The sequence below is a fragment of the Myotis daubentonii genome, chromosome 12, assembly GCF_963259705.1.
Source record: "Myotis daubentonii chromosome 12, mMyoDau2.1, whole genome shotgun sequence".
Lineage (NCBI taxonomy): Eukaryota > Metazoa > Chordata > Mammalia > Chiroptera > Vespertilionidae > Myotis > Myotis daubentonii.
The window spans coordinates 55,120,108-55,144,394 of record NC_081851.1 but is presented as its reverse complement, the minus strand read 5'-3'; the positions used below and the strand labels follow the sequence as shown (position 1 = coordinate 55,144,394).

The 24,287-nt window shown below is 55.6% G+C and overlaps 1 protein-coding gene across 4 annotated transcripts in view; it reads left to right on the top strand.

The window, feature by feature from the left end:
- The window catches only part of TTC7A (tetratricopeptide repeat domain 7A), a 107,343-nt gene that overhangs the window by 47,201 nt on the left and 35,855 nt on the right, over window positions 1-24,287 (top strand). For 3 of the 4 annotated variants that reach the window (XM_059659916.1, XM_059659914.1, XM_059659917.1), the window contains 7 exons: window positions 6,736-6,873; window positions 7,281-7,364; window positions 10,591-10,695; window positions 18,430-18,547; window positions 19,723-19,780; window positions 20,864-20,936; window positions 22,878-23,038. In XM_059659916.1, coding sequence (XP_059515899.1) covers window positions 6,736-6,873; window positions 7,281-7,364; window positions 10,591-10,695; window positions 18,430-18,547; window positions 19,723-19,780; window positions 20,864-20,936; window positions 22,878-23,038 — 737 coding nt within the window. The remainder of the gene's footprint in view (window positions 1-6,735; window positions 6,874-7,280; window positions 7,365-10,590; window positions 10,696-18,429; window positions 18,548-19,722; window positions 19,781-20,863; window positions 20,937-22,877; window positions 23,039-24,287) is intronic. The other variant, XM_059659915.1, reaches the window with a different exon arrangement.

The following is a 24,287-nucleotide window of genomic DNA, read 5'->3' as shown; positions in this document are numbered from 1 at the left end:
TTGGGTGCCTGCCTGGCCTCCCTGGGCCTCAGTCTTCACCTCTGTAAAATAGGACAGTAGTATGTGAGAGGTCATTGTGAGAATTATGAGATACCACTTACAAAGTGTCCACAGGTTAGTTCCCTTCCCTTCTCTTACGCTGTTTGTGTCCAGGGCTAGAGAGGAGAGAGAGCTGGACAGAAGTGAAGACTATTACTGTTTGAGGCCCTGTGGCTCACAGAGAGTCAGAAGGGGCTGGGCAGAGGAGCACAGGACTGGCCACCAGGGGCTCAGCCTTAACTCTCAGGACCTTCTGGGGCTCAGTTTCCCCATCTGTGAAGGGGCCCTACTTACTGGTTTCATCCTGGGCTCACTGTGAGACCAGATGGTGATGGGCATGAAAATTCAGCTCCTGGGAGAAACCAAGATGGCGGCATAGGTTAACGCCGAAGATAGCTGCCTCAAACAACCACTTCAAAAAACAACTAAAAGACGGAACGGACATCATCCAGAACCACAGGAAGGCTGGCTGAGTGGAAATTCTACAACTAGGAGGAAAGAGAATATCATACCCGGACTCAGAGGAGGCGCAGTGCTGAAGTGAAATACTCAGGTGCGGAGTGCGCACGCGAGCGGGCTGGAGGCGGAGGGCGCGGTTGTTGTTTTCAATCAGGAGGGAGTTTCAGACTCTGAGCTCCAGATCCGGGCGAGTCTCTAGGGACCCAGACTCAAACGGGAGAAGCGGGACTGTCTGGCTTCGGTCGGAACTCGAAGGCAGCTTTCTCTCCGAGGTTTGCAGCAGTTGCTGGGACTCTGTGAGGCAGAGCCCCTAGGCACGGGACTGAGAGCAGCCATAACTGCTCGCTCCGGCCCGCCCTGTAGATCCCCAGGGACCCGCCCCGCCCAAGCCCTGCGCAGAGGCATTTGCCGGATAGCCTCAGGCAAACGCTAGATTAGCACCGCCCTAGAGATCCAGCACAGAAGCTCTCCCACTGCAGACACAGCGGACTCTCATAGCCAGTTAGCCTGGAGGTCAAATCACCCCCGGTATTGCCGACAACAATCAAGGCTTAACTACAACAAGACGGCGCACAAAGACCACTAGGGGGTGCACCAAGAAAGCATAAAAAATGCGGAGACAAAGAAACAGTAAAACTGTCAATGGAGGATATTGAGTTCAGAACCACACTTTTAAGGTCTCTTAAGAACTGTCTAGAAGCCGCCGATAAATGTAGTGAGATCCTCAAGAAATCTAATGAGACCCTCGATGTTATGATAAAGAACCAACTAGAAATTAAGCATACACGGACTGAAATAACGAATACTATACAGACTCCCAACAGCAGACCAGAGGAACGCAAGAATCAAGGCAAAGATTTGAAATGCGAAGAAGCAAAAAACACCCAACCAGAAAAGCAAAATGAAAAAAGAATCCGAAAATACGAAGATAGTGTAAGGAGTCTCTGGGACAGATTCAAGCGTACCAACATCAGAATTATAGGGGTGCCAGAAGATGAGAGAGAGCAAGATATTGAAAACCTATTTGAAGAAATAATGACAGAAAACTTCCCCCACCTGGTGAAAGAAATAGACTTGCAGGTCCAGGAAGTGCAGAGAACCCCAAACAAAAGGAATCCAAAGAGGACCACACCAAGACACATCATAATTAAAATGCCAAGAGCAAAAGACAAAGAGAGAATCTTAAAAGCAGCAAGAGAAAGAAACTCAGTTACCTACAAGGGAATACCCATACGACTGTCAGCTGATTTCTCAACAGAAACTTTGCAGGCCAGAAGGGAATGGCAAGAAATATTCAAAGTGATGAATACCAAGAACCTACAACCAAGATTACTTTACCCAGCAAAGCTATCATTCAGAATTGAAGGTCAGATAAAGAGCTTCACAGATAAGGAAAAGCTAAAGGAGTTCATCACCACCAAACCAGCATTATATGAAATGCTGAAAGGTATCCTTTAAGAAGAGGAAGAAGAAGAAAAAGGTAAAGATACAAATTATGAACAACAAACATGCATCTATCAACAAGTGAATCTAAGAATCAAGTGAATAAATAATCTGGTGATCATAATAGAATCAGGGACATAGAAAGGGAATGGACTGACTATTCTTGGTGGGGAAAGGGGTGTGGGGGATGCAGGAAGAGACTGGACAAAAATCGTGCACCTATGGATGAGGACAGTGGGTGGGGAGTGAGGGCGGAGGGTGGGGCGGGAACTGGGAGGAGGGGAGTTATGGGGGGGAAAAAGAGGAACAAATGTAATAATCTGAACAATAAAGATTTAATTAAAAAAAAAGAAAATTCAGCACCTGGAAGGGTAGTGCACGGCACACACATAAGGGGGGCGGGGGGGTGGGGGGAGCGCGTGTTGTTTGAACAGGAGTCGCCTGCCATGGGTTTCCCTGGGACCAGCCCACGTGGGAAATGGACAGTCCCTCGTGGACCTTCCCCTGAGACCCGTGTTGGCTTCATGGGTATTTGTCCAGAGACCAGATGTGGGCACGATGGCTGTGAGGAGCTGTGGGGTGACGGGAGGTGGGGCGGAGCACGTCCTGTGGCTTTGTCTCTTCTGATCTGCTAGAAGGCCTGGGAAGAATGTCCTCGTGTCTGGGGGAGGCCGCCCCAAGACTAGGAGTACGGACAGCCCTGTGAACCCTGCCCGGGATTAAATGCATGGGGTCAACAAGAGCTGGGAACCCCCAGAGGCAGGAGGCCTGGGGGTGATGCAGGAGGACACCAGGGGAGCAGATTCTGCCATTATTCCATTACCAGGAAGGACCATGATGATGAGAAGAAAATTTAGGGTCCATATGTTGCTTTAAGGCTCACAGGCCCTTCCACATCTGTCACTACATTTGACCTGGAGGATTTCCTAGCGAGGCCATGTACATGGTGGAAGGAAGAGAGTGTGACGGGGACTAGACTGAGGCAGGCTGCGGATGGCGCTGGGAGCATGTGTGGCTTTAAGGGTGTGAGCCCAGCGGGGGAGGGAGCAGGACCCCGGTGCGCTGGGCAGGGACTTAGCACCTGGTGTGCCTTCTCCTCTGAGGTTTGCTCTGGCCCCTGAGCTGCACGTGAATTTCTACTCTGTTGCTCCCTGCCTGGGCTTCTGCTTCCTTCTTTCTGCCCTATTTCCCCCACCCACCCTGTTGCCATGGTTACGTACATAGGCCAGGCCCAGCGGGCACCAGAGCATTTCACTGGAGCATTTCACCGCAGCCCTGCCCTGAAGCCATAGCAACGGCTGGGCAAACTTCTGCTTTTGGCTTGCCTTTGGGGAACCACACTTCCCTCTTGGCACAGGCTCCTGAGGACCCCTGAGAAAATGCCTTCCCTGCTGTCTGCCTGTTGGGGAGCCCCCCCACCACCACCACCCTATCCCTCAGCCCAGGGATGCTGCTGCAACCCTCTCTCCTGTTCCTGTTCTTATGACCTAATTCCTTCCCAGTGCTGGAAATCCACCCCCTCCCGCCGGGTCCACCTTAGGAGACCCTGTTCTCTTAAAGGTCAAGGTCGAGGGCGGACAGGAGGAAGTTCCCACACCAGGCCCAGAAATCTCTCAGATGTCACTCCTACACGTGGTTTGTGTGAGCCTGTACTGGGGCTGGGAGTCTGGAGACACATCCCTGCCCCAAGAACGGGTGAACCAGCTGGACGCGTGTGAGGGTTGCAGTGTGCCCAGTGCTAGGGGAGGGTGAGGGTCCGGCCTCGCCTGGCGAGATACGTGCAGATACCAGCTTTGAGTGTGAGGAGCTTGCAGGCACCCAAGTTGACAGTGGGAACAGTGACGGGCCATGGTGAGGCTAGGGAGCTGCTGGGGGCGTTCTGTGGGGGCCCAGGGAGGACTGGAGAGCTGGGGTCTGGGTCGGGGGCACACGCAGGGCCTCTGATGGCAGCCACAGCAAGGAGGCTAGACTATCCTGGGGCGGTCAGCAGGGGTGGGAGTTGGGTTCTGGCAGGGGCTACCCTTCAAGGACAGACCAACCAGAGCGGAGGCTTTTGACAGTTTGCTGCTCACCTGCCCCTGAATGAGACTGGTCAGCATGGGCGGGTCCCCAGATCTTAGATGTGTCTATTCAGGCTTCTCCGTCACGTTCTGCGTCCCCCCCCCCCCCCCGCCCCAGCCCCATGGAATAGCCACCCTGTAGGCTGCCTGCTCTGCTCTCCACCAGGTCCTCTGTCTCCCACCAGAATTCTCAGATTCCACTCGGTACGTGCCTGTGCACTGTGCTAGGGTGGGGACTGTGTCTCCCGCCCTCTCATTCCCTAACACCCCCACCCCAACTCGGCCGGTGGGAGCTGCCTCTCTGGGCCCCATCCCCGGCAGCCTGAGCTGCGGAGTCGCTGGAGGTGAAGGCTGGAGGTGGGGGAGTGGGGAGGAGCGTGGCCAGGCTCAGTGCAAGTTCTGGAGTTTGTGTTCCTACTCAGCTCAGTGAAATAGCTCCTGCCAAGCATCTCCTTAAAATTTCATCTCTCTTCCTGTTGGTGCCTGTGTGGGTGGATTTCACCAGGAAGGAGGGGGTTTCTCTGGCATCTCCCTCTCCACGCCTCTCCCTGAACCCTTTCGAGTGCCTGGCCCTTCTTGTTTACCAAGCTGGCACAGCGCTCAGCCTTTCCGGGGACCTCCTGGCCTCCCATGCCCTCTCCTAGGGCTGGTCCATGTCCATGGGGGCAGTGGGCAGCCCTCGCACATTGTGGACCCCTGGCCACTGGCCTGCCCTGCTGCTTGAAATGCCCCTGTGGGCGAGTCCCCTCCTTGGGTCTGACCGTCACTGTGGCTTCCAGAAGCCTCTGTGGGGACACACTTTGGGTCTGCACAGCAGGACATCCAGCCCACAGTCCAGCCGCCCCCGGGCTTCTGCCTCTGCAGCACTTGGGGTCCTCTGCCCTGACCTGGAGGAGGGGTGGTGGTCCTGGCCAGGGGGAGGATGTGAGGACCGGCTGTGATGGAGCTGACCCACGGGATCTGGCTTTTCAGGGCCAGCAGTTCCCTTTTACTTTGTCAGGAAGGTCTGAGGTCTCATGTGGGGAAGTAGAGGGGGGTGAGTCCCAACACGTGGAGGAGGTTCTGACCCTTGTGTGGAGGGAGGGGAAGCTGGGAAGAGGCCCCTTGGCAGAGGGGAGAAGATGCAGGAGAGGGCAGGATGCTGGGAGCATCTGGCCAGAAGTCAGCTTTGCTTCCGCCCTCAGGGTGTGTGCTGGGAGATGCAGGGGCACCAGAGCATCCCCAGCCTGGTCCCGCCCCTGCTGCTGCTCAGCTCAGAAACCCCTGCCACTTCTGTTCAGCTGTTCTGAGTGCTGTCTCCAGGGTTTGAGTATAAGGGCACTGGGGCCGCATGCCACAGCCCACAGAGCAAGGGGTCTGGGATTCCTGGTGGTAAGATTTCGGGCTTGGTGAGAGTGTTCCCCCTTCAGCCTGCACCCTGCCCTCCCGAGCAGCCACCAGGCAGCTCTGAGCTCTGAACTCCTGAGGGCTGGACGCCAGCACAGAGGCCTCAAGGTTGGGGGAGAGGTTTGGGGGAGGAACAGAGAGTTCCGTGGTGGGAGGGGGTCAAGGACAGACCTGTGGGTGATGGGAAGGAAGTATGGGGGTCCTTATCGGAGGGACTTGGGAGACCTACAGGGTCAGAGAAGGGGGCGCTGAGGGCGCACAGCCTGAGGCTCCATGAGTCAGTCACGCAGCAGACCACCCCCCTGATGGGGACCATTCCACGGATTCTCTGAAGCTGTTTCTATGAGTGAACAGTTACAAGCACACAGAGCTCTTCTGCAAAACAACTGGTCTAACTCCTCAAAAATGCCAGCGTCCGAAAGAGGAAGGCCGAGCGGCTTGTCCAGGTGAAAGGACTGAGGAGACCTCGCACCCAGTGCAGGGCCTGGCCCTGGACTGGGTCCGGGAGTGACCAAAGTAAACGACTGGGAGTGAGGTACCCCAGCTCTGTGCCCAGCAGGGTCTTGTCAGGGCTCAGGGAGAGTTCAGAACAGAGGTGAGGATGGACAGTAAAATCAGGATATGAACTGTTATTAGATGATAGTGATATCAGTGCTGCATTCCCTGAATTAGGCATTTCTGTCGTGGTTATAAAAAGAATGTCTTCTTGTGTTTTAGGGGTAAAGGGTCATATTCTCATAACGTACTAGCTTTATTGTTATTATGTAGGATAGAGAAACACTGCAGATGTGGTAAATGTTAACAGTTGGGTTTACTGTTATGGTATTATTCTTGCAACTTTCCTGTTGGTTTGAGATTTTTCTTTTCTTTTTAAAAAAATATTTTTTTATTTATTTCAGAGAGGAAGGGAGACGGAGGGAGGGAGGGAAACATCAATGATGAGAGAGAATCATTTGATCAGCTGCTTCCTGCACATCCGCCGCTGGGGTCGAGCCCGCAACCCGGGCATGTGCCCTGACTTGGAATCAAACCATGACCTCCTGGTTCATAGGGTGATGCTCAACCACTGAGCTGCACCAGCCGGTGGTTTGAGATTTTTCAGAATAAAACCTTGACTACCCGGAACTTGAGCCTTCAGAACTGCTCCCTCACGCCAGCCTGGGCTGGGAGTGGAGTTTTCTCTCTTTAGAGAGGGCCTATGTGGGGGTGAGGAAGGATCTGGCTGTTTCTGGGAGTGTGGCCACCTGCCTGGCCTGGGTCCCTGGGCCTGGGGGACAGGGGCTCTATTGGGACAGGCATCTGCATATTTTCTGTTCTCACTCTTTCCCAAAACCATGTCCCCCGACAGGCTACGCGGGATGTGGTGCTGAGCCGGGCGCCAGAGCAGGAGGAGGACCGGGCAGTGAGCCTGAGGAATGCGGCGGCCATCTACGACCTCCTGAGCATCACGCTGGGCAGGAGGGGACAGTACGTCATGCTCTCAGAGGTACGGCCAGCTCCTCCCTCCCAGGAGAAAATGTGATGGAGCCACCAGGGGTCCTCCTCCATGGTCCCTTCCCTGTAAAAGGCTGAGAACAGTGCCGTGCACAGTGTTAATAACTGTCAGCTGTGGTTATTCTTGTTGGGTGTCTGTCTACATTTCAAAAGCACTTTCACAAATCTCATTTCATTTGCTTTTCACCATCACCCTGTGAGACCATTCGCCTGCCATGGAGGTGGGCACTGAGGGCCAGGGGTTCCGCATGGACGGGAAGCCCCTGAGGTTTTCTGACCGGAACCAAGCAGGCCTCCTGCGGTCTCTTGGGCCAGGGGCTTGGGCAGTGATGACCCTGGAGGGCGGGATGGGCTTGGTGTGTCCTGGCAGAGAAGTGCTGACCGGCGTCCTCTCCCCAGTGCCTGGAGCGAGCCATGAAGTTTGCATGTGGAGAATTTCACCTTTGGTACCAAGTGGCCCTCTCCATGGTGGCGTGTGGAAAGGTAAGGCCCGGCCTGGGGCTGCACATCACCCTCAGGGGGCTCTGCTCTCCTCTGGTCCCTCCCAGAGGTGGGGATGGCATGCAGGACCCAGAAATGTTTGTCAGGCGGCTGATTTTCATCTCCAGGAGGGTGAGGGCATGGGAGGGCCACACACAGACCCCTGTGCACGTGAATCCCGTGTGCACGTGTGAGTCTATGGCTGCTTTTCTCTGAGGGGGTGTGTGCGCGCAGGGAGCATCGTGGCACTTCCACAGTGAGTTGACGGGCAGACTGCACGAGTCAGGCGTGGGGAGTGGGTCCCAGCAAGGGGAACTGTGTTCCGTTTGGGCTGTGGCTGACTTCCTGCCCCCGAGCGTGGAGTCCGGGAGGCACCTGCTCGTGAACCTGGAGCTGACCGGATCCCGGGAGGACGGGCTGCATTTGCTCTCTGCCCTCCGAGCCCTGCTCCAGCACCCCTCGTTCTTCCTTTGATGAGAATCACACTTACATAAGCCCCTATTTTAAGTAGCGACATGATAGGAAAAGCTTCCCGGGGCTGGCTACTGGGGCTGTTGGAACTGAGGCTGCTTCGAAGGCAGGAAGTAAGGTGGCGTGAGCTCGCAGATCATTCCAAGAGCTGTAAACACCCAGGGCCCTTTCGTGGGGCTGAGGGAATTCCTCGCCCCCTCTGCCCCTGCCCGTCCATCTGTGCCACCTGCCATTTCTAGCCCTGCACCATCTCCGAGGAGGGCCCTCCTAGGCTGCCAGCGCCTCCGTCATGAATGTGGTGTACAGGCTGGGTCCTGGCAGGGAGAGGAAGGGAGAGCAGGTGCTGTAGCCTAGCCGGTGGGAAGTCCAGCCAAGAATCAAGTGGGAGCTTCTCTGCCCCTGCCCTGCTGGGCATTTGTCTTCCCAAGCCTCTCCCCGCCCCCCAACCCCCATCACACTGGCCACCCCACAGAGCACCCTGAACATGGCATGAGGTACCCCAGCTCTGTGCTCAGCAGGGTCTTGTCAGGGCTCAGGGAGAGTTCAGAACAGAGATGAGGAGGGAGGAGTGGGGGCTGGGGCTTCCATGGAGCCTGGGCAGACAGTGCACGGGGCATGTGAGAGCTTCCTGCCTCCAGTTCTGTGATAGTGAGCGTGGCCCAGGAGAGCCAGGGCCATACGGGTTCTCGCCTTCTGTGAGTCATGGACCCCTGTGAGATGCTGAGGAAAGCTGGGACCCCTCCTCAGGAGAAAGCACCGCCCACAAAGTTAGCTTTCATTTCTGGTTGCTCCCGGAGGCCCCCCGTCTCGGAGAAGGTGCCGTGTTAGCCTGGAAGGTATGGGGCCTTCCACCTCCTCACTGAGAAGACCAGGCTCAGAGGGGCCCTGATGCGGCCTGGCTCATTCCAGGGTCCCGGGAGCTGGTGCCCGGCCCGGCTCCTTCACAGGAGCCAGGCGCACAGGAGAATGTGCTTATGGTGGGTGCGAGGTGATTGGTGAGTTCCTCACACGAGGCCCCTCCAGCCGGGTTACGCCCACCCGTGCGGCAGAGGATTGTTCTGAACTCTCCACCTCCTCAGGAGCCCTGCCCAGAGATCGGTGGGCCTGGTTGGCCAGACCTCACCTTTTCTAAGATCCTGAGGTGGAAATCCAGGTTCTGTACCTGTGATTGTGCCAGAAAGGTCTTCCAGGAGGTGAGGCGGGCAGATAGAAAGGTACCCGGCACTGCAGCCTGCAAGAAGGAAGTTCCATGGCATGATGTAGGTCGCTCTATCTTTTGGTCTCCTCAGCAGTCACGTTGGCTGCGTTGCTAGGTAACCAGTGTGACCAAAAAAAATGCCGGCTGCTCTGACTGCGGAGTCCTCAGATGGCTCCTTAAATAGCAGCGTTTTATGGTCTGTGTGGGGGAGAATGTGAATGTGGAGGTCAGGGTTAGAGAACCCTGTATTTCAAGGATGCACAGGTCAGCAACCAGGGAAGGAAGCCAAGGAAAGGCCTTGAAGCTCGCTAGGGAGTGTGGCCAGAGGGGCGGCGGTGCGGGTGCTGGGAATAGCTCACAGGGGAGGGTCTCGGGAGAGGTGGAGGGCCAGGCAGCTCTGTCAAGCCCTTCAAAGCCTCTCTTGCTCCAGCCCACACAGGGCACCCTGTGCATCCTCAGCCTGACAAGGCTGCCATCTGCCAGCACCCTCTTGTAGGTAGGCCTCTTGATTCCTGAGAGAGCAGTGGGGGACAGTGGTATTTTTCTTCTCTCTCCAGCCTTCCTGATAGCCAAGAGCCATGGCCTCTTCCCCTTCCCACAGCACAGGGCAGAGCAGGCGGTTGGCTGAGATACCTGGAATTGGCCTAATAAGCCTGAGCCCAGAGCCCGGGAAGTCACATCTGGGCCCAGAAAAGCTCAGACTTTCTCTAAAGGGTCAGCGAATAGACAGTTTTGACTTTGCAGGCCAAATAGTTTCTGTGGGAACTACTCAATTCTGCCTTCGCATCGTGAAGGCAGCCACAGACAATACATACATGAATGGATGTGGCTGAGTTCCAATAAAACTTTATTTACAAAAGCAAGCTGAGGGCCACATTTGGCCCTCATACTTACAGCAACGCTTGGTCCATAGTGAGACCTAGATAAGTGTTGCTGGTGTTCTCCTCATTACTGTGATTAGGTATATCCCTGCCTCGCCCGGGATGCTCCCCCCTTGGGCCTCCGTCCACCCGTGGCCATCCTCAGCAGGTCCAGTCTGAGTCCCTCAAGCCTTGGGGCATCCCCAGATTCCTGTCTGGAGGTTCTCCCTGGCTCTGCCACCTTGGCTTCTCTCCTGCTAGTCTGCCAGCCTTTAGACTCCCACCCCACTCCCAACCACCGGCCCTGCCTCCAAGTCCCATGTGGTTTGGGCCTGATCTCATCATCTGCTAACCCAAGAGTTAGAAGTTTGAGACAGCCCCTTTCTACCTCTAAAATTTGTGTGGTTCACATCTGAATTCTTTTTAAAGAGCCTCCATCTGTTGTCACCTTAGCTGTTGTCATATCACTTCTGGGTAAGGATCACAGCTTCCATTCTCCAGGTGTGGAAACTGAGGCCTAGGAGGGACTTGCCTGCCCACACTGCCTGGGCTCCTACTGGGCCCACTTCCTGGCTCTTGAGAGGAAAGGGATGCAGAGACAGGGCTGGCAATTTGGGAACTGCCCCCATTGTGCACAAGGTGCCCAGTCTGTTGCCACCTAGGGCTGCGCGTGATGGCGATGCCTGCTCTTTCTCTGCAGTCGGCCTACGCTGTGTCGCTGCTACGGGAGTGTGTGAAGCTGCGGCCCTCGGACCCCACCGTGCCCCTGATGGCCGCCAAAGTCTGCATCGGGTCCCTGCACTGGGTAAGTGAGCTGTGGGGGCGGGGTGGGCAGGGGCCAGGGCCTGGCGGCCTCCTGCTGGAGGATGATGGGGGGACATGCCCATCTGGCTGTGTATATGATGTTGATATAATGAAAACATATGGAGAGAGCTGGGTGGGTCAGGGAGGCTTCCTGCAGGAGGAGGTCGGGGACTAGGCTTGGAGGTCTGGGAGGGGTCCACACAGGCCAGCACAGGCCCTTCCGTCACAGCTTGCTCGCCCTCGCCCCATGATTAGCAGGGAAACGAATTCTTTCTGGAGAGACCGCTGGCATCCTGCACCCTAGAGGTAGAGCAGCCTTGGGATGTGGGTGGGGTGTGGGTGCTGGCAGAAAGGAGGCACCCAGGCTGAGCAATGCAACAGCGGGTGGTGGTATGAGCTGGAAAACAAAGAGGGTGGGCTCTCCAACCCTTAGCTCACAGTCCTGTGTATTCCCAGGCTCCTGAGAGGGGCCCCAGATCCATCACTAGGATGAAGCCCAAAATATCCACCTCGCTGAGGTGGGGCGGGGGAGGGCATCTGCGCTCCCAAAGGCTGCCAGCTCTGAGGTGGCTGTGGGTCCACCCAGCCAACGGCCGCCCTTGCCAGGAAGTCCTAAATTTAGGTCTTCCCGCCGTGGAGGAACTGTTTCCCTCAGCAGCATAATTACAGTAATTATGTGCATTCAGATTACATGGTAATAAAATTAGGATCAAATCAGTCCAAATTGAAATCAGATGAGTTAGGAGCAAAGGAATCAATGACAACATAAATAGAAAAGCCCAAAAGGCAACTTAAACATGCAGACTTGTCACCAGAATCAGGGAGGAGGGGAGTTGTTTAACCTCACCTGAGAGCATATTTGGGTTAGGGGGCTGGTTTGAGCCTGGGTTTAAATCGGGTACAGGCTGGAGTGGGTCCTGTTGGAGGGCTGCGGGGTGGGGGGTCTCCTGGTGGCCTTCCCTGATCGAAACCTCACCTCTGTGGCTCCCTAAAGCCTCGCTTATACCTGCCGTGGACACGGAGCACATCTCATTGTAGTCATTAGTTTTTGATCGGCTGCTTCCTGCCTGCCCCCTGCTGGAGATTGAGCCTGCAACACGGGCATGTGCCCTTGACCAGAATCGAACCTGGGACCCTTCAGTCCCAGGCCGACGCTCTATCCACTGAACCAAACCAGCTAGGGCTCATCAGTGTTTCTTGAGGGAGGGAACTGTCTCTCTTCCTTCCTGAAACCCCAGCCCAGAGCTGATGCCTGGTGCTTATTGGATGAATCCTACTTGCGAATGAGCACAGACACGTGGCACCCAGTTCTGCCTTATATGGTACTTCTCTTCCCGATTAGACAGGGAGCTTCTTCACCTGCCGTGACTTGCACCCTGAGCCCCCTTCCCCACACAGAACCCTGCACATACTAGGCGTTCACTACTGCCTTACAGAATGATGCCTGCCCCAGCTGGCCGGGAGGGACGGGTGTGGGAGGTCTGCATCTGGTTCAGTGGTGCTCCCTGCCTCCCTGGGTTGTGCTGGGCCGAGAACAGAAACAGGCTGTTGGTAGCCAAGAGCAGCCCATTCTCAAGGAGGCCAGGAGAGGGGCAGCAGCACTCCCTGTTATCAAGGCTGTGAGCAGGAAGAATGGGTCTGATGGGGCACACAGCGGGCTGCTAGTACTTGGGACACAGCATGGATCCCGAAAGGTTTCTGACATCACCTTGTCCGCTTTCTTCGTGGCCATTCTGGCTCACATCAGCCCCCAGCAGGCCTAGCTATGGTCCAGCCAAGCGCTGTTAGCAGGGGTCAGAAATCTCCGGGTGGACAGTTTGGCCCAGGTTGCAGAAAGGGAGGCTGAAACTGGGACATTTGAAAAACGAGTTGTGCTGGATGAAACCGGACTGGGTGGCCATGTGCCCAGAGGCGGAGCACCTGCTGTCCCCACGTCCTGTCCTTATGCCTGGAGCCAGTGTGGGATGTCCCAGGCTGGGTCTGGGTCTCAGGGTGGGTAGGGAGGGGACCAGGCAGAGGGATGGTCACGTGCTGGTTGATATGGGGTTTGCAGGGAGGGGGTGGGGGGTGGAAGCAGTTGGGGCAGCTATGGAATCAGGTGGGAGGCTTAGCCTGGCGCTCCCCTAGGTGACAGCTGTGTGTGGCAATCTCCTGCTCTGGCACAGCCAGCATCTCACCAGGGTCCCCGTCAGTGATTTGGGACAGGAGAAAAGGGAGATGTAAATATTTTTTTTAATATATTTTATTGATTTTTTACAGAGAGGAAGGGAGAGAGATAGTTAGAAACATCGATGAGAGAGAAACATCGATCAGCTGCCTCCTGCACATCTCCCACTGGGGATATGCCGTAACCAAGGTACATGCCCCTGACCAGAATCGAACCCGGGACCTTCCAGTCCGCAGGCCGACGCTCTATCCACTGAGCCAAACCGGTTTCAGCTGTAAATATTTTTTAATATCTCTTCAAATGCAATTATTTAAAAGTCATGCAATTTAAAAAGTTGACTTTTCTAGGAGGATGGGAGATGGGGTGTGTATATGTGCTGTTGCCACACACAGAAAGAGAAGGGGAGGATGCTACGAAACAGAAAAGCAGGCCATGCTCCTCTTGGGAAGGGTCTGGGGTACTGTCTCGGGCCACTTCCCCTGAGGGGACTGTGGGGCGGCGGAAAGAGTGCAGGCTTTGGAGGCAGAGAGGGTGGGGTTCAAATTCCTGCCTACCCACTGGGTGCTGTGTGACTTCAGGGAAGTACCGTGCCCTCGCTGTGCCTCATCCGTAGCCTGGAGCTGAGCAGTGTCTCCGCTCAGCGCATTGCAGGTCCCTGGTAAATGGCAGCTATCCCTGCGCCAGCCTCTTAGAGGCTCTCAGAGGGATGTGGTTTTGCCTTCACTTCTCAGATTCAGGGGTGGGAAGATGGATTCAGTGTGGATGAGGCGGCTCTCCTGCCATTCGCTTGTGGGAATTAGGGAGAGTGCCTGCTCCTCTGGGGAAGACGCATTTTCAGTCTTTTTAGTAGAGCAGATAACAGCAGCTCCTGGGCCTGTGGGACGGGCCTCGGGAGAAACCCCGGTGCTGTTTAACAAGCTCTGCAGGCTCAGGAGTGACCCCTCTCTAGTTCCCAGGAAGGGAGGAGGCGGTGAAGATTCCAGGGGACAACCTCTTAGGCAGCCCTGGAGTCGGAAGGCGGCCTGAGCGTGAGCAGGGTGTGCAGCTGATGCTGATCTTGTGTGGGGACCAAATTAGGACAGCTGGAGAGAGGCAGGAACTTGTCCAGTCACTTTTCTTACTTGTGGAATGCAAAAGCCAAGATTCAGCCCATATCCTTGAGGGCATCCTTTCCCCAAGGGTCAGAGAGGAGGAAAAGGAAGAGCCATGGAGGGCAGCAGTGGAGCAGGCAGCTCAGGGAGAGCCAGCTGTAGATCAGGAGACCTGGGTCGGAAACTCACTTCTGCCACTTACTAACCCTGGGTGGTCCCCTAAGTTCCTGTGCCTCAGAACCTTCGACTGTGAAACACCATCCCATCAGGTGGCTGCAGTACAGGTCAGGTGAGCGCTAATTCACTCGAATTATGGAGGGCGAGGGTGCAAGGATCACACCTGGGTTTTGTGCAGTGACAGGGCTGCCGTGGGTAAAGGATGTATTAAAAGCAGTGTATTGTTGGGAAGGGAACAGCTGAAAAGAACTTTGAAAACCCCTCAGCCTAGAAGTACGTTGATGAGCAAGGAGAGCCCAGTGCTGTAACCTGAGCGAATCGTGCAGAAGCAGGAGCCACCACTACAGAGCTACCGCTGTTGCTTTTAAGGCCACAGGAGGAAGCATCGGGAGATTGGAAAGGACCAATGAGGTCCTGGGTGGGGAGAAAATGGCTAGATGGGCAGCGGCTGGGGAGCTCAATCAACTATTTGTCTTTTCACAACCCAGGTTGACACCCATTAGTGGGTTGTGAAATAGAACTCTTTAAAAAGTAGTTGAAATAGACGGTTAGAGAATAGGATAGAAAATATCCGAGTGTATTGCCCTCGATTGGGGCGAGTGTTGTGACAAAGGGTAGATTAATGGTTACATGTCTGTGCGTCCTGGACCGTGGGCCGGCGTCAGTGGCCTCCCAAGGCTATGGAGACCCAGCTTGTCCTGTGTAGAGTCACTCCTTTTCTGTGACTGAGTGAGGGTCAGGCCAGAGATAGAAGGCGGGCAGTCATGTCCCCTCTCTGGATTCAGGAGGGTCTTCGATGCCACTTCCTAATTGGTCACTGAGGTCACGTAGCTATAGGGGAGGATCTGCTCAGATGGCACTGGCTACATCTATCAGGCTGAGATTTACAACATTTCTGGAAGGTTGAACTAATTGTAAATATAAAATTACAAATGCAGTTTACATTCATGCAAGCTCTGCTCTGAGCATTCCCCATGACTCCGTCTCATCCAGTCCTCTCAGGAACTCGATGGAGCGGACAGTTCTTACCCCTCTTTCGCAGAAGAAGGAACTGAGGCACAGCCGAGTGAAGTCATGTGCCCAAGGTCGCAGTTAGTAAGTAGCCAAACTGGGATGTGAGCCCAGAAGTGTGGCCCCAGGGTTTGTGTTCTTAGCTACTAAGCTGCCCTGCTTTCTGCGTGGAGAGCTCTTCATGGGTCTGAAGCTGACTCAGAACTTAGGTTGGGTTATAGGACTTGAGGACAAAGATGGAAAGGGCACATTTCAAGGGGTTTAGGAATCCCACTCTTGTTTTAGAATTGGGCGTTATATATTTTTTTTCTTTAAATATATATTTGTTTTTAATATATATTTTTATATTTAAAATACATATATATTTGGAGGTTGTTTATCATATTGTATATGGTCATACTTAATAGACTGATAATATTTCTTTTCCTTCATAATCACTGCATTGGCTCCGCGTGTAAAGGCTGCTTTGTTTCTGGTAACAGAAATCAAAATAGTGTTGGCCGTGTAGGAAAATGGCACATTGAAGCTTTGTGAGTTTGATTTGAGATACAAGCTGACACCGTGCTTAGAGATCATGTTAAACTATGTGAATAAGACTGGCAAGTACTGGCCTGAGGGTCAGAGTGGACCACAGGTGGACAAGCTAAGGATGTGTGTTTTTAAAGCGAAAGGCTGGTGAGCTCTATTCATCCAGAATATGTGTTTGAACTGGAGAGTAATTTTCCCTGTTTACCAGACATCGCTGCGCCTTGTTCCCAGCACCCTTTCTACGTGGGTTGCAGGCGGTAGAAGCTGGCGTTGGCCGAGTGGAAGGACATGGGCATGGGAAGTGTTTACACATGGAGTGCAGTAGGTTTCTGGATTCTTTTTATAACTTGTACTTGGTGGTTTATAAAAATAAGCCTGTTCCTTTTGCATGAGGCATAACGAGGCCTAAAGACAGTGTGTGAGATGAGCCGATCAGCAGTGGGGATATTAGGAAGGAGGAAAGGTGCTCTTTGCTCCCTAACCCTTCCTATGATGCCTGCTGCCTCCCCTCTCCTTGCCATGAGACCCCAGCCGCACTCTCTTGAAGCTGCCATAGTCCCAAGCGAGGCCCTCACAGTGTAACCTTAATTGAGAGCCACCTTGTTCTGTGGGGTCTTGCCCTGCTTTGTGTGGCTCACAGAATCCCATGCAAGTTCACCAGGCATCCTGCCCCCTTGTCATTGGGTATCCCCAGTTGGGCCCGGCACAGAGTGTGGTTTGTAGGGAGGAGCAGTTACAGTGGGGGTTGCAGCTCTGCATTTTGCAGATGAGGACCTTTGGGGCCCAGAAACTAAATGACTTTCTCAAGGCCCCATGGCTATCAGGTGCCGAGCCAGGGTCAGAGCTGGGGTCGGGGACTTGTCCACCAGTGCTCTTCTTACAGCCTGGCTCTGACTCCAGCAGACAGAGCTCAGCATCTCCAGCTGTAGGCACACCTGCCAGTTGGGCTGGGCCGCCGGCAGCCATGGGGTTTCCTGAGATGCTGCCCCCCTCCGAACCCCAACTCCGAAGGTCTGATGGTGTCAGAGGCCCAGCTCCGTGACTCCCTTGTTTTTTGTATGTTTAATTTATTTTTATTGATTTCAGAGAGGAAGGGAGAGGGAGAGAGAGATAGAAACATCCATGATGAGAAAGAATCATTGATTGGCTGCCTCCTGCACACACCACACTGGGGTTTGAGCCCACAACCCAGGCATGTGCCATGACCGGGAATCAACCGTGACCTCCTGATTCATAGGTCGATGCTTAACCACTGAGCCACGCTGGCCAGGCTCCCTTGTTTTTTTTAAAAAAAAAAACAACAAAAAACCAGCCTACCATCCTGGATGGAGGTGGCCCATTGCCCAAGCCAACAGCTTGAGCTCTACCGCGAGGGCACTGGAGGGCTACCCTGGTCAGCATTTGTCAGGGATGGTGGTTGGGCCACAGAGGGATTCAGCCCTCCTCAGTCAATTCTATCTGGGCTCTCAGCTCACCCTCTCAGGTTCCCTTGTACGTGGGGCTTATTTTTCCCTCTCTGTTCACTGGCTGGGTTCTCTGCTCCGTCAGCCTTTTCCCTGCACGTGGTTCGCCACCGCTGTGCCCAGATGGTGGACTCAGCTCAACTCGCTTCTCCACGCTGATGGCCTCCATCTCAGCATCTCAGCTCCACACTCCAGGGAGAGAGTCCGTATGGCCAGTGGTCAGGCCACCAGATGCAGAGTTGCCCCTCTCCCAAGGGAGCGGGGTTGGGCCTGGCAGGGACAGGAGCGGGGCGGGCCACACTGGCTTGGGCGCCAGAAGCCGACTTAGGTTTGCCTCTGCTCCCAGGTTGGCTGACCTCATGGGCCTCTCCTGGGGGAAGACACCCCACACAGGGACCTTGGGGTGGCAGTGGGCTTTGGCTATGATCTGTTAAGCCCCTTTACTAGATGGTAGAACCCATCTTTGTTCCTGGTGACACGCACTTGGGTGCACTGCCACACCAGGCTTGTGCGCAGATGGCATTCCTGGGCCTGAAAGGAGGAAGGGGCATTTCTTGGAGGCCTGTGGGCTGGGAGTGGACATGTCCGAGGCCCCTGGCTGCCCGCTTCCTCCCTAACTGGCCTGACCATGTGGGTTTCCCAGAGGCTCTGGAGGCCTGCCTTGTGCATGCCCCTCTCTCTGTGTCACATGTTGTATATGATGGTACATGCACACGTGACCTGTGCCAATTGGTCCCTTTCCAACTGGAACAGGACAAAAACCACCCCAGGCCTTTGTCCCCTGAAAGCTTTGAGTTCTCTGTGTCGGGGAGCGAGCTCACAGGCACAGCAGAAGCGGCAGCCTGACCACTCTGTGGGGTGGGCAGTGGCCCCCAGGCCCAGCCCAGACCCCTGTCTGTTCCCCCTGCCCTGGCTTCCTTCTGCTGAGCAGGGACAGACACAGGTACCTACAGAGGCGAGATGAGGAAAGGACCTGGCTCAGACTGGCCTGGGCCTGGGTCCATGCTCTCAGCAGAGCAAGTGATGGGAGACACAGGACCCTGGAATGAGGGACGCTTTCTCTGAGCGAGGTAGTGCCCTTGAGCACAGGCCCCTGGGTGGGTGGAGAGGTCCAGGGAGTCACTGGTAGAGGTAATAGCTTTGATCCACTCTGGCTGTGTGGCCTCGGACGAGCCACCTGGCCTCTGCCCACACATAAAGAATGACAGTTCTGAGTGATCAGGGCTGGTGACTGTGAGTGGCTTGCCTGCCAGGGCTAGCAAAGCCCTCCCGGTGACCTTTGCCTCTCCTCTTTGCAGCTGGAGGAGGCGGAGTGCTTTGCCATGATGGTGATCGACCGTGGGGAGGAAGCTGGGGAGTTCCTCTCCAAGGCCTACCTGGCTCTGGGTCTCACCTACAGCCTGCAGGCCACTGACGGTGAGTGCTGGGGTCTCGGAGCCTCTTCTTGGGGTGACTCAGGCCTCCTAATGGCCTCTTGTTTCAGCAGTGTCTACCTCCCAATACACCCCCTTTGACTCCTCTGGGATAGATGTGTGTACACACACACACACCCCTCAGTCCCATTTCCACTCCTTTGTCCACACTTCACACCTCTCAGAGATGCCTTCTTCATCAATCAGTTTTCCCACCCTTCAAGACCCAGCCCCAGCTCCTGGCAGAACTCATGCCAACCTCTGCCTCTGGGACCCTTTGTGGTACTGGCAGCTGTCGTGGCCCGCCAGCCCTGATCCCATATTCTAGTTCATTCTGGTTCACCTTTAACCTCAGCACTGCTGTAATCTTCTGGGGTCTTTTGAATCCCCCTCCATGCATAGTGTAGAGCTGGGTATACAGCAAGCGTTTAATAAATACTTGCACTTGGAGGAGGGGTTTCACTACTGCTACTCAGAGCCTAGCATTCGCTCTCCAACCCTGACAGTTCAGCATGTGTCCCCATGGATCAGGCAGCCACCTACTTCTGTATCCATGCGGCCTGAGAGAAAGGGAGCGATGGACCCCCCCCCCCCCAGACTAAACCTGGAATAGGAATTGGCCCCTGAAAGTATAATAGAGGTTATGGGTGGGGTGGGGAGGGAGGGAGGGGAGTTAGTGCTCAGTGGGTGTAGACTTTCTGTTAGGCATAATGAACAGGTTCTGGAGATGGATGGTGGTGGTGGTTACACACATTATGAATGTACTTAATGCCACTGAGCTGTACACTTAAAATTTGTTAAAATAGCTAAGAAAGAAGCGGCAGCCTCATGGATAAGGAAGCCCAAGGAGGCATGTGGCCAGGATGGAAGTGGGAACCTCTTTCTCCAAGCTCAGGCTTTGAGAGGGTCGGGTTGGCACAGGTGACAAAGAAGGCAGTGGAGTGGAAGGGCCTCATGTGCCAAGAACCATGCCACGGGGCTGGGGTCAGGTGGACACCCCACACCCTCCCCCAGTAACCAGGGCAGTGGGTGGCATCAGTGGAGGCTGTTGGGGTGCCAGCATTTGCCAGACAGGGCCCGATGGGGCCTCTCCTGCAGAGAGTGTGTGCCCTGGGGTGGGGCAGGGCTGGTCGCACCCTCAGCACCCCCTCATGGCTGTCTCCATCCTGTCTTCCGCAGCGACTCTGAAGTGCAGGCAGGATGAGTTGCACCGGAAAGCACTGCAGACGCTGGAGAGGTAAGGGGGCCCGAATTGCACAGGGGCACAGGTACCAGTGCGCATGTTTGATCTCAGTGGGCCCTCTGGCGTAGATGGAGCAAAGGTTTCTGTCCCCATTTTATTGACCAGGAAACCAAGGCTCTGAGAGCTCACGCATGAAGCAGAGACAGGCCTTTGGGGTTGGGTGGGCGGTGGGGCCTTTCAACACTGGTTGACCATACCCGCCCCCCTCCCCCCCCCCAAGGCTGAGCCTCAGCCCTCCTGAGCTCAGGGTTCTAAAATGGGAATAATAACCCATTATTGTTGTGATGACTACCTGAGATAAAGCAGGAAAAGCACCTTGCACAGTGCCTTACCTGTGCAAAAAAGTGCCTTACCATAGCCAAAAATTCAATGGCTATGAGGACTCCCCGTCCGTAGTCCTCCCAGAGATTTCCTGGCAGCCATGGGGTCAGGAATGTGCGGGTGGGGAGGTGGGGAGGGGAGGCAGAGAAGACCTTCCCCCAGCAGCAGCCTTCCCTCCCTCAGACCCATCCTTGCTGAGCTCCTGTCTCCACACAGCCTTGGCCCCTGACCACCCCCCTACTCCTTCCTCAGAGCCCTGTGTGTCTGATCCCCGACCCCCCTAGCGCTGATGTGGAAGCTTCTGGGTACGGACTCCTTGTGCCAGCTTCCCTGGAAAATGCAGCACACCTAACTCCCCCTGGGCAGGTTTTCCCGAGCCCAGGGAGACCAGAGAGTCCCATCCTGGGCGCCAGGATAGGGGGACATTTTCTTCCTTTCTCTGCCGCCTCTTCATTCCTGAGGCTTCTTGCCCAGAGAGGCCGTTCCCAGCGCCTCCACCCTCAGGAAGGTGTTTCCTTCTGTCCTATGGTGGAGAGGGCAGGCTCCAGGCTCTGTATAAGACCACCGCAGGGCTCAGCCAGGTCAACAGCTGCCCCTACCGGTGGCTTTCTGCCCAAGCCATCGCCTGCCGGCTGGGCACCTTTCCAAGCAGACCCCCTGGTGTAGATGGGGCACACGTGGCATGCTGGAGGCCTGTGTCAGACACTGGTTGCTCAACCCTTGGTGACTGACTTGGTGCTCCCTTTCCGCATACAGAGCCCAGCAGCTGGCGCCTGGCGACCCACAGGTCATCCTCTATGTCTCCCTGCAGCTGGCCCTCGTCCGACAGGTGGGTTCCTAACCCCCAGGTCTCTGGGGGCTGCTGACCTTTTCCTGGCACCATTGCTTTTACCAGCTGTGTGACCCTTTGCAAGTGACTTGACCTCTCTGAGCCTCTATTTCCTTACGTGTCGCGGGAGCACCTTCAAACTCCACCTCAGAGGGACCTAGTAAGGATCAAGTCAGAGAATGTGGTACAGCCCCTGACCCAAGTGGGTCGACAGGGGCATCGGGAACATGTAGCACACAGAAAGAGAAGGGTCCTCGCCCTAAGAGTCAGGGTGCAGCGGGGGGGAAAGCCAGGCCAAGGCAGGGCTGAGGGAAAGCAAACAGCAACCTGACAAGCCCAGGGAAACAGTTCAGTGAGCCAACTGGAGATGAGACCAGAGGCCAGGAGTTGACACAGACAGTAAGCCCAGCCTCCAGGCCAGTGGGCACGGCTCCACGTATCCCTGGACGAGGCCCTTGACACCTCCCTGCCACTCTCTCCTGGAGCACGGACAGCGAGATGCCTGGGACCACTTTATCTTCAGTCTCTGTAGAAGAACCGGTGCTTTTCTTGCCATCAAACTTGGGATAGACCTTGGGTGATGTGTTTTTGGATATCTTTAATTTTCAGCCACCTCTGATGAATGGCAGCTATTGTCTCAGAGAGATGGCTGGGCCAGCCCAGTGGAGCCTGGCACCCAGTGTTCTTGGGGACCCCAGATCTTGGTAGCATCAGTGGGACAAGGACCCCTAAATGGACTCTAAGCTGGCCCCTGGCCTGCCTGGGTCTCAGGCCCACTGGCCTGTTCTGCCCAGAGCACGTATTGCTACCCGAGCAGTGAAGGCTATGGGTGTGGCTCCAGCCCAGGATGGTGGGGTCCACTCTGGAGAATCACCAGGGTAGGAGCACCCTCGGGGAGGCACAGGCAAGCCAAGCTGGCAGCCACACTGGCCTTAGCTTCCTCCTTGCCTTTCCTCAACCTTTCCACAAAGGAAGGTCCTCATGGGAACTCTCGGGGTCCGGCACCACCCACAGCCTGCACAGAGGCCAAGTGGAGACCAGGCAGGGGCCGGACACCCCGGGACCCAAGGCCCCCACTGGCCTGCACCATAGGTCCCTCAAGGAACATGGGAGGATCGGTATCTGAGATTGGATAAGAAGCCAGCCTTTCTAAAAAGACAAGGCTCTTGGGAGGATGTGGACAAAGTCGCAGTAGTTGGTCTAAGTGCCAGACCTGAGAGCATGGGACCACACGCCCCTCAGGACTAGAAGGAGGAATCCTATCAGACCCTTAGCTGCCTGGCTAGCTGCCTGGCTTTGAGGGCGTGAAGAAGGAAACACATTTTCACACGTGCATGGTCCTCTGCAGAGCATTTGTCCACGTCCCCTCAGCCACTGCAATGGCTCTGGCTGCTCTCATTTTGCAGCCTAAGAACCACAGCTCAGAGAGGTGAAGCCCCTTGTCCTAAGGCACCAGCTGGAACATGGCAGAGCTGGAATCCTGCCCCCATCTGACCCCATGCTCTTGCCACTGTGAGCCTCTGAGTAGGAGGGACATTTATTTGTCGGCCCCTGTCACTGCATGGACCGGTCCAGAGAAGAGGGCCTGGCTACCTTCAGGTACAGACTCGTGGCCTGGTGGTTCTTACCGACCCCCGCTCCAGCTTGGGAAATGCTTCCCAGTGTCTACAGATCTTTTGTGCTGCACCGCACACCTGCTCCTCTTACTTCCACGTGGGGACAGCAGAGGCTTCCTGGGCCTGACTTTGGGCCACAGATCCCTCTTGCCATGTGACTGGAGGGTGGTGGGGGGTTTCTCATCAGAGCACCAGCCCTGCCCCTCAGTGCCCAGGGTCTCAATTGAGTCTCATGTCCCCTTGATGGCTGATGCCTGGCACCAAAGTCCTAGAGGGAGGTGTGGGCCTCGGGGAAGGTCACTGAGCTGGCGGTTCTCTCTGGCAGATCTCCAGCGCTATGGAGCAGCTGCAGGAGGCCCTGAAATTGTGCAGGGATGATGCCAATGCCCTCCACCTGCTGGCTCTCCTCTTCTCCGCCCAGAAACACTACCAGCTTGCGCTGGACGTCATCAACATGGCCATCACGGAGTACCCCGAGAACTTCAAGTGAGTTCCCTGGGGGCACCACTGGCTGGGGGGCGGGGTGGCCACAGATGCAAGACTGTGAAGAGATGGGAGCAGAGCTGTCCTGATGGAAATACGGAAAGGGGATTCAGGCCCCTCCTCAGTCCCCAGGCCCAGCACCTGGCATCCTACTGCACGCCGTCCCTTCTAACTTCTAGACCGAATGCTTTCTGCTGGCAGAATCACCTCCCCTGGGCTAATGTGGGGAGGCTACGGCCGCTTGTGAAAACCTGCTTGAAGCCCATGCTGTTTGAGGCACAGCAGGAGTGGGGTGTGTCCAGGATGTGGGGGCGCCCTCTGGCTCTCCCTCAACTCCTCCCAGCCAACCCAGGGAAGGGCCTCCCGCCTCCTGCCAGCTTCCCCCATCCTCCCTGGCTCTTGGCCTGGGTGAGGAAGCCAGCTTCTCCCCAGTCCTCCCTCCCTTATTGGCAGTGGGTGCACTGTCCACCCACCCCTTTCCTCCAACCTCAGGTGCCCAGTTCTTCCCCAGGATGCTTCACTCACTGAGTGTCTTCCTGGGTAGGCGGGGGAGGTGGTCCTTGCTGTGAAGTTGGCGGCTCCCCTGGGAGGCCCATGGGTGGACTTCTGGGCCTCCATGGACACCTGGACCTGCACTCTAATGTTTGCACTTGCATGCATCCAGGGACATGGCTTTCCTCAGACCCTCAGAGGGACCCTAAACCCAAAAAAGGTGAGAAGTCTCAATGCAGACTGTGCTGCGATCACTTTGTAGGGTAACTGTGCCCCACTTTGTCAGCTGTGTCCCTGCTTCTGCAGGCAGGAGCCTTCTTAAGGGACAGCCTCCCAACAGAGCTCCCCCATCCAGACACCACAGGGCCACTCCTGGGGCCTCAGGGGCTGGGGCCGTGGGGCCAGCAGCAGGGAGACCGCTTTGAGGTCTGAGCCAAGAAGGAAAGTGAGTCCCAGCCCGGAGGCCTCCTCAGGGTCTTCTGTTCCTTTATCACTGCAGAGAGGCCCGCCGGGGAGCGTTTGGGGGCCAGAGCATCCCATCCCTGTGATGTCTGCACACTGGGGTCATGGGTGGAGAAGCAGCGACAGGTTCTTGTCTCTGAGCCACCCTGAGCCCCTCACCTCCATGACCAGCTCGATCTGAGCCAGCCCTAAAAGGCTGAGAGAGTAACTGGAGGTAATATGGGAGCTCTGACCCCCAGAACTGTGAGGGGACAATCCCTGTTCCTTAGGCAGGAAAAATAAATCCATCTTTAAAAAA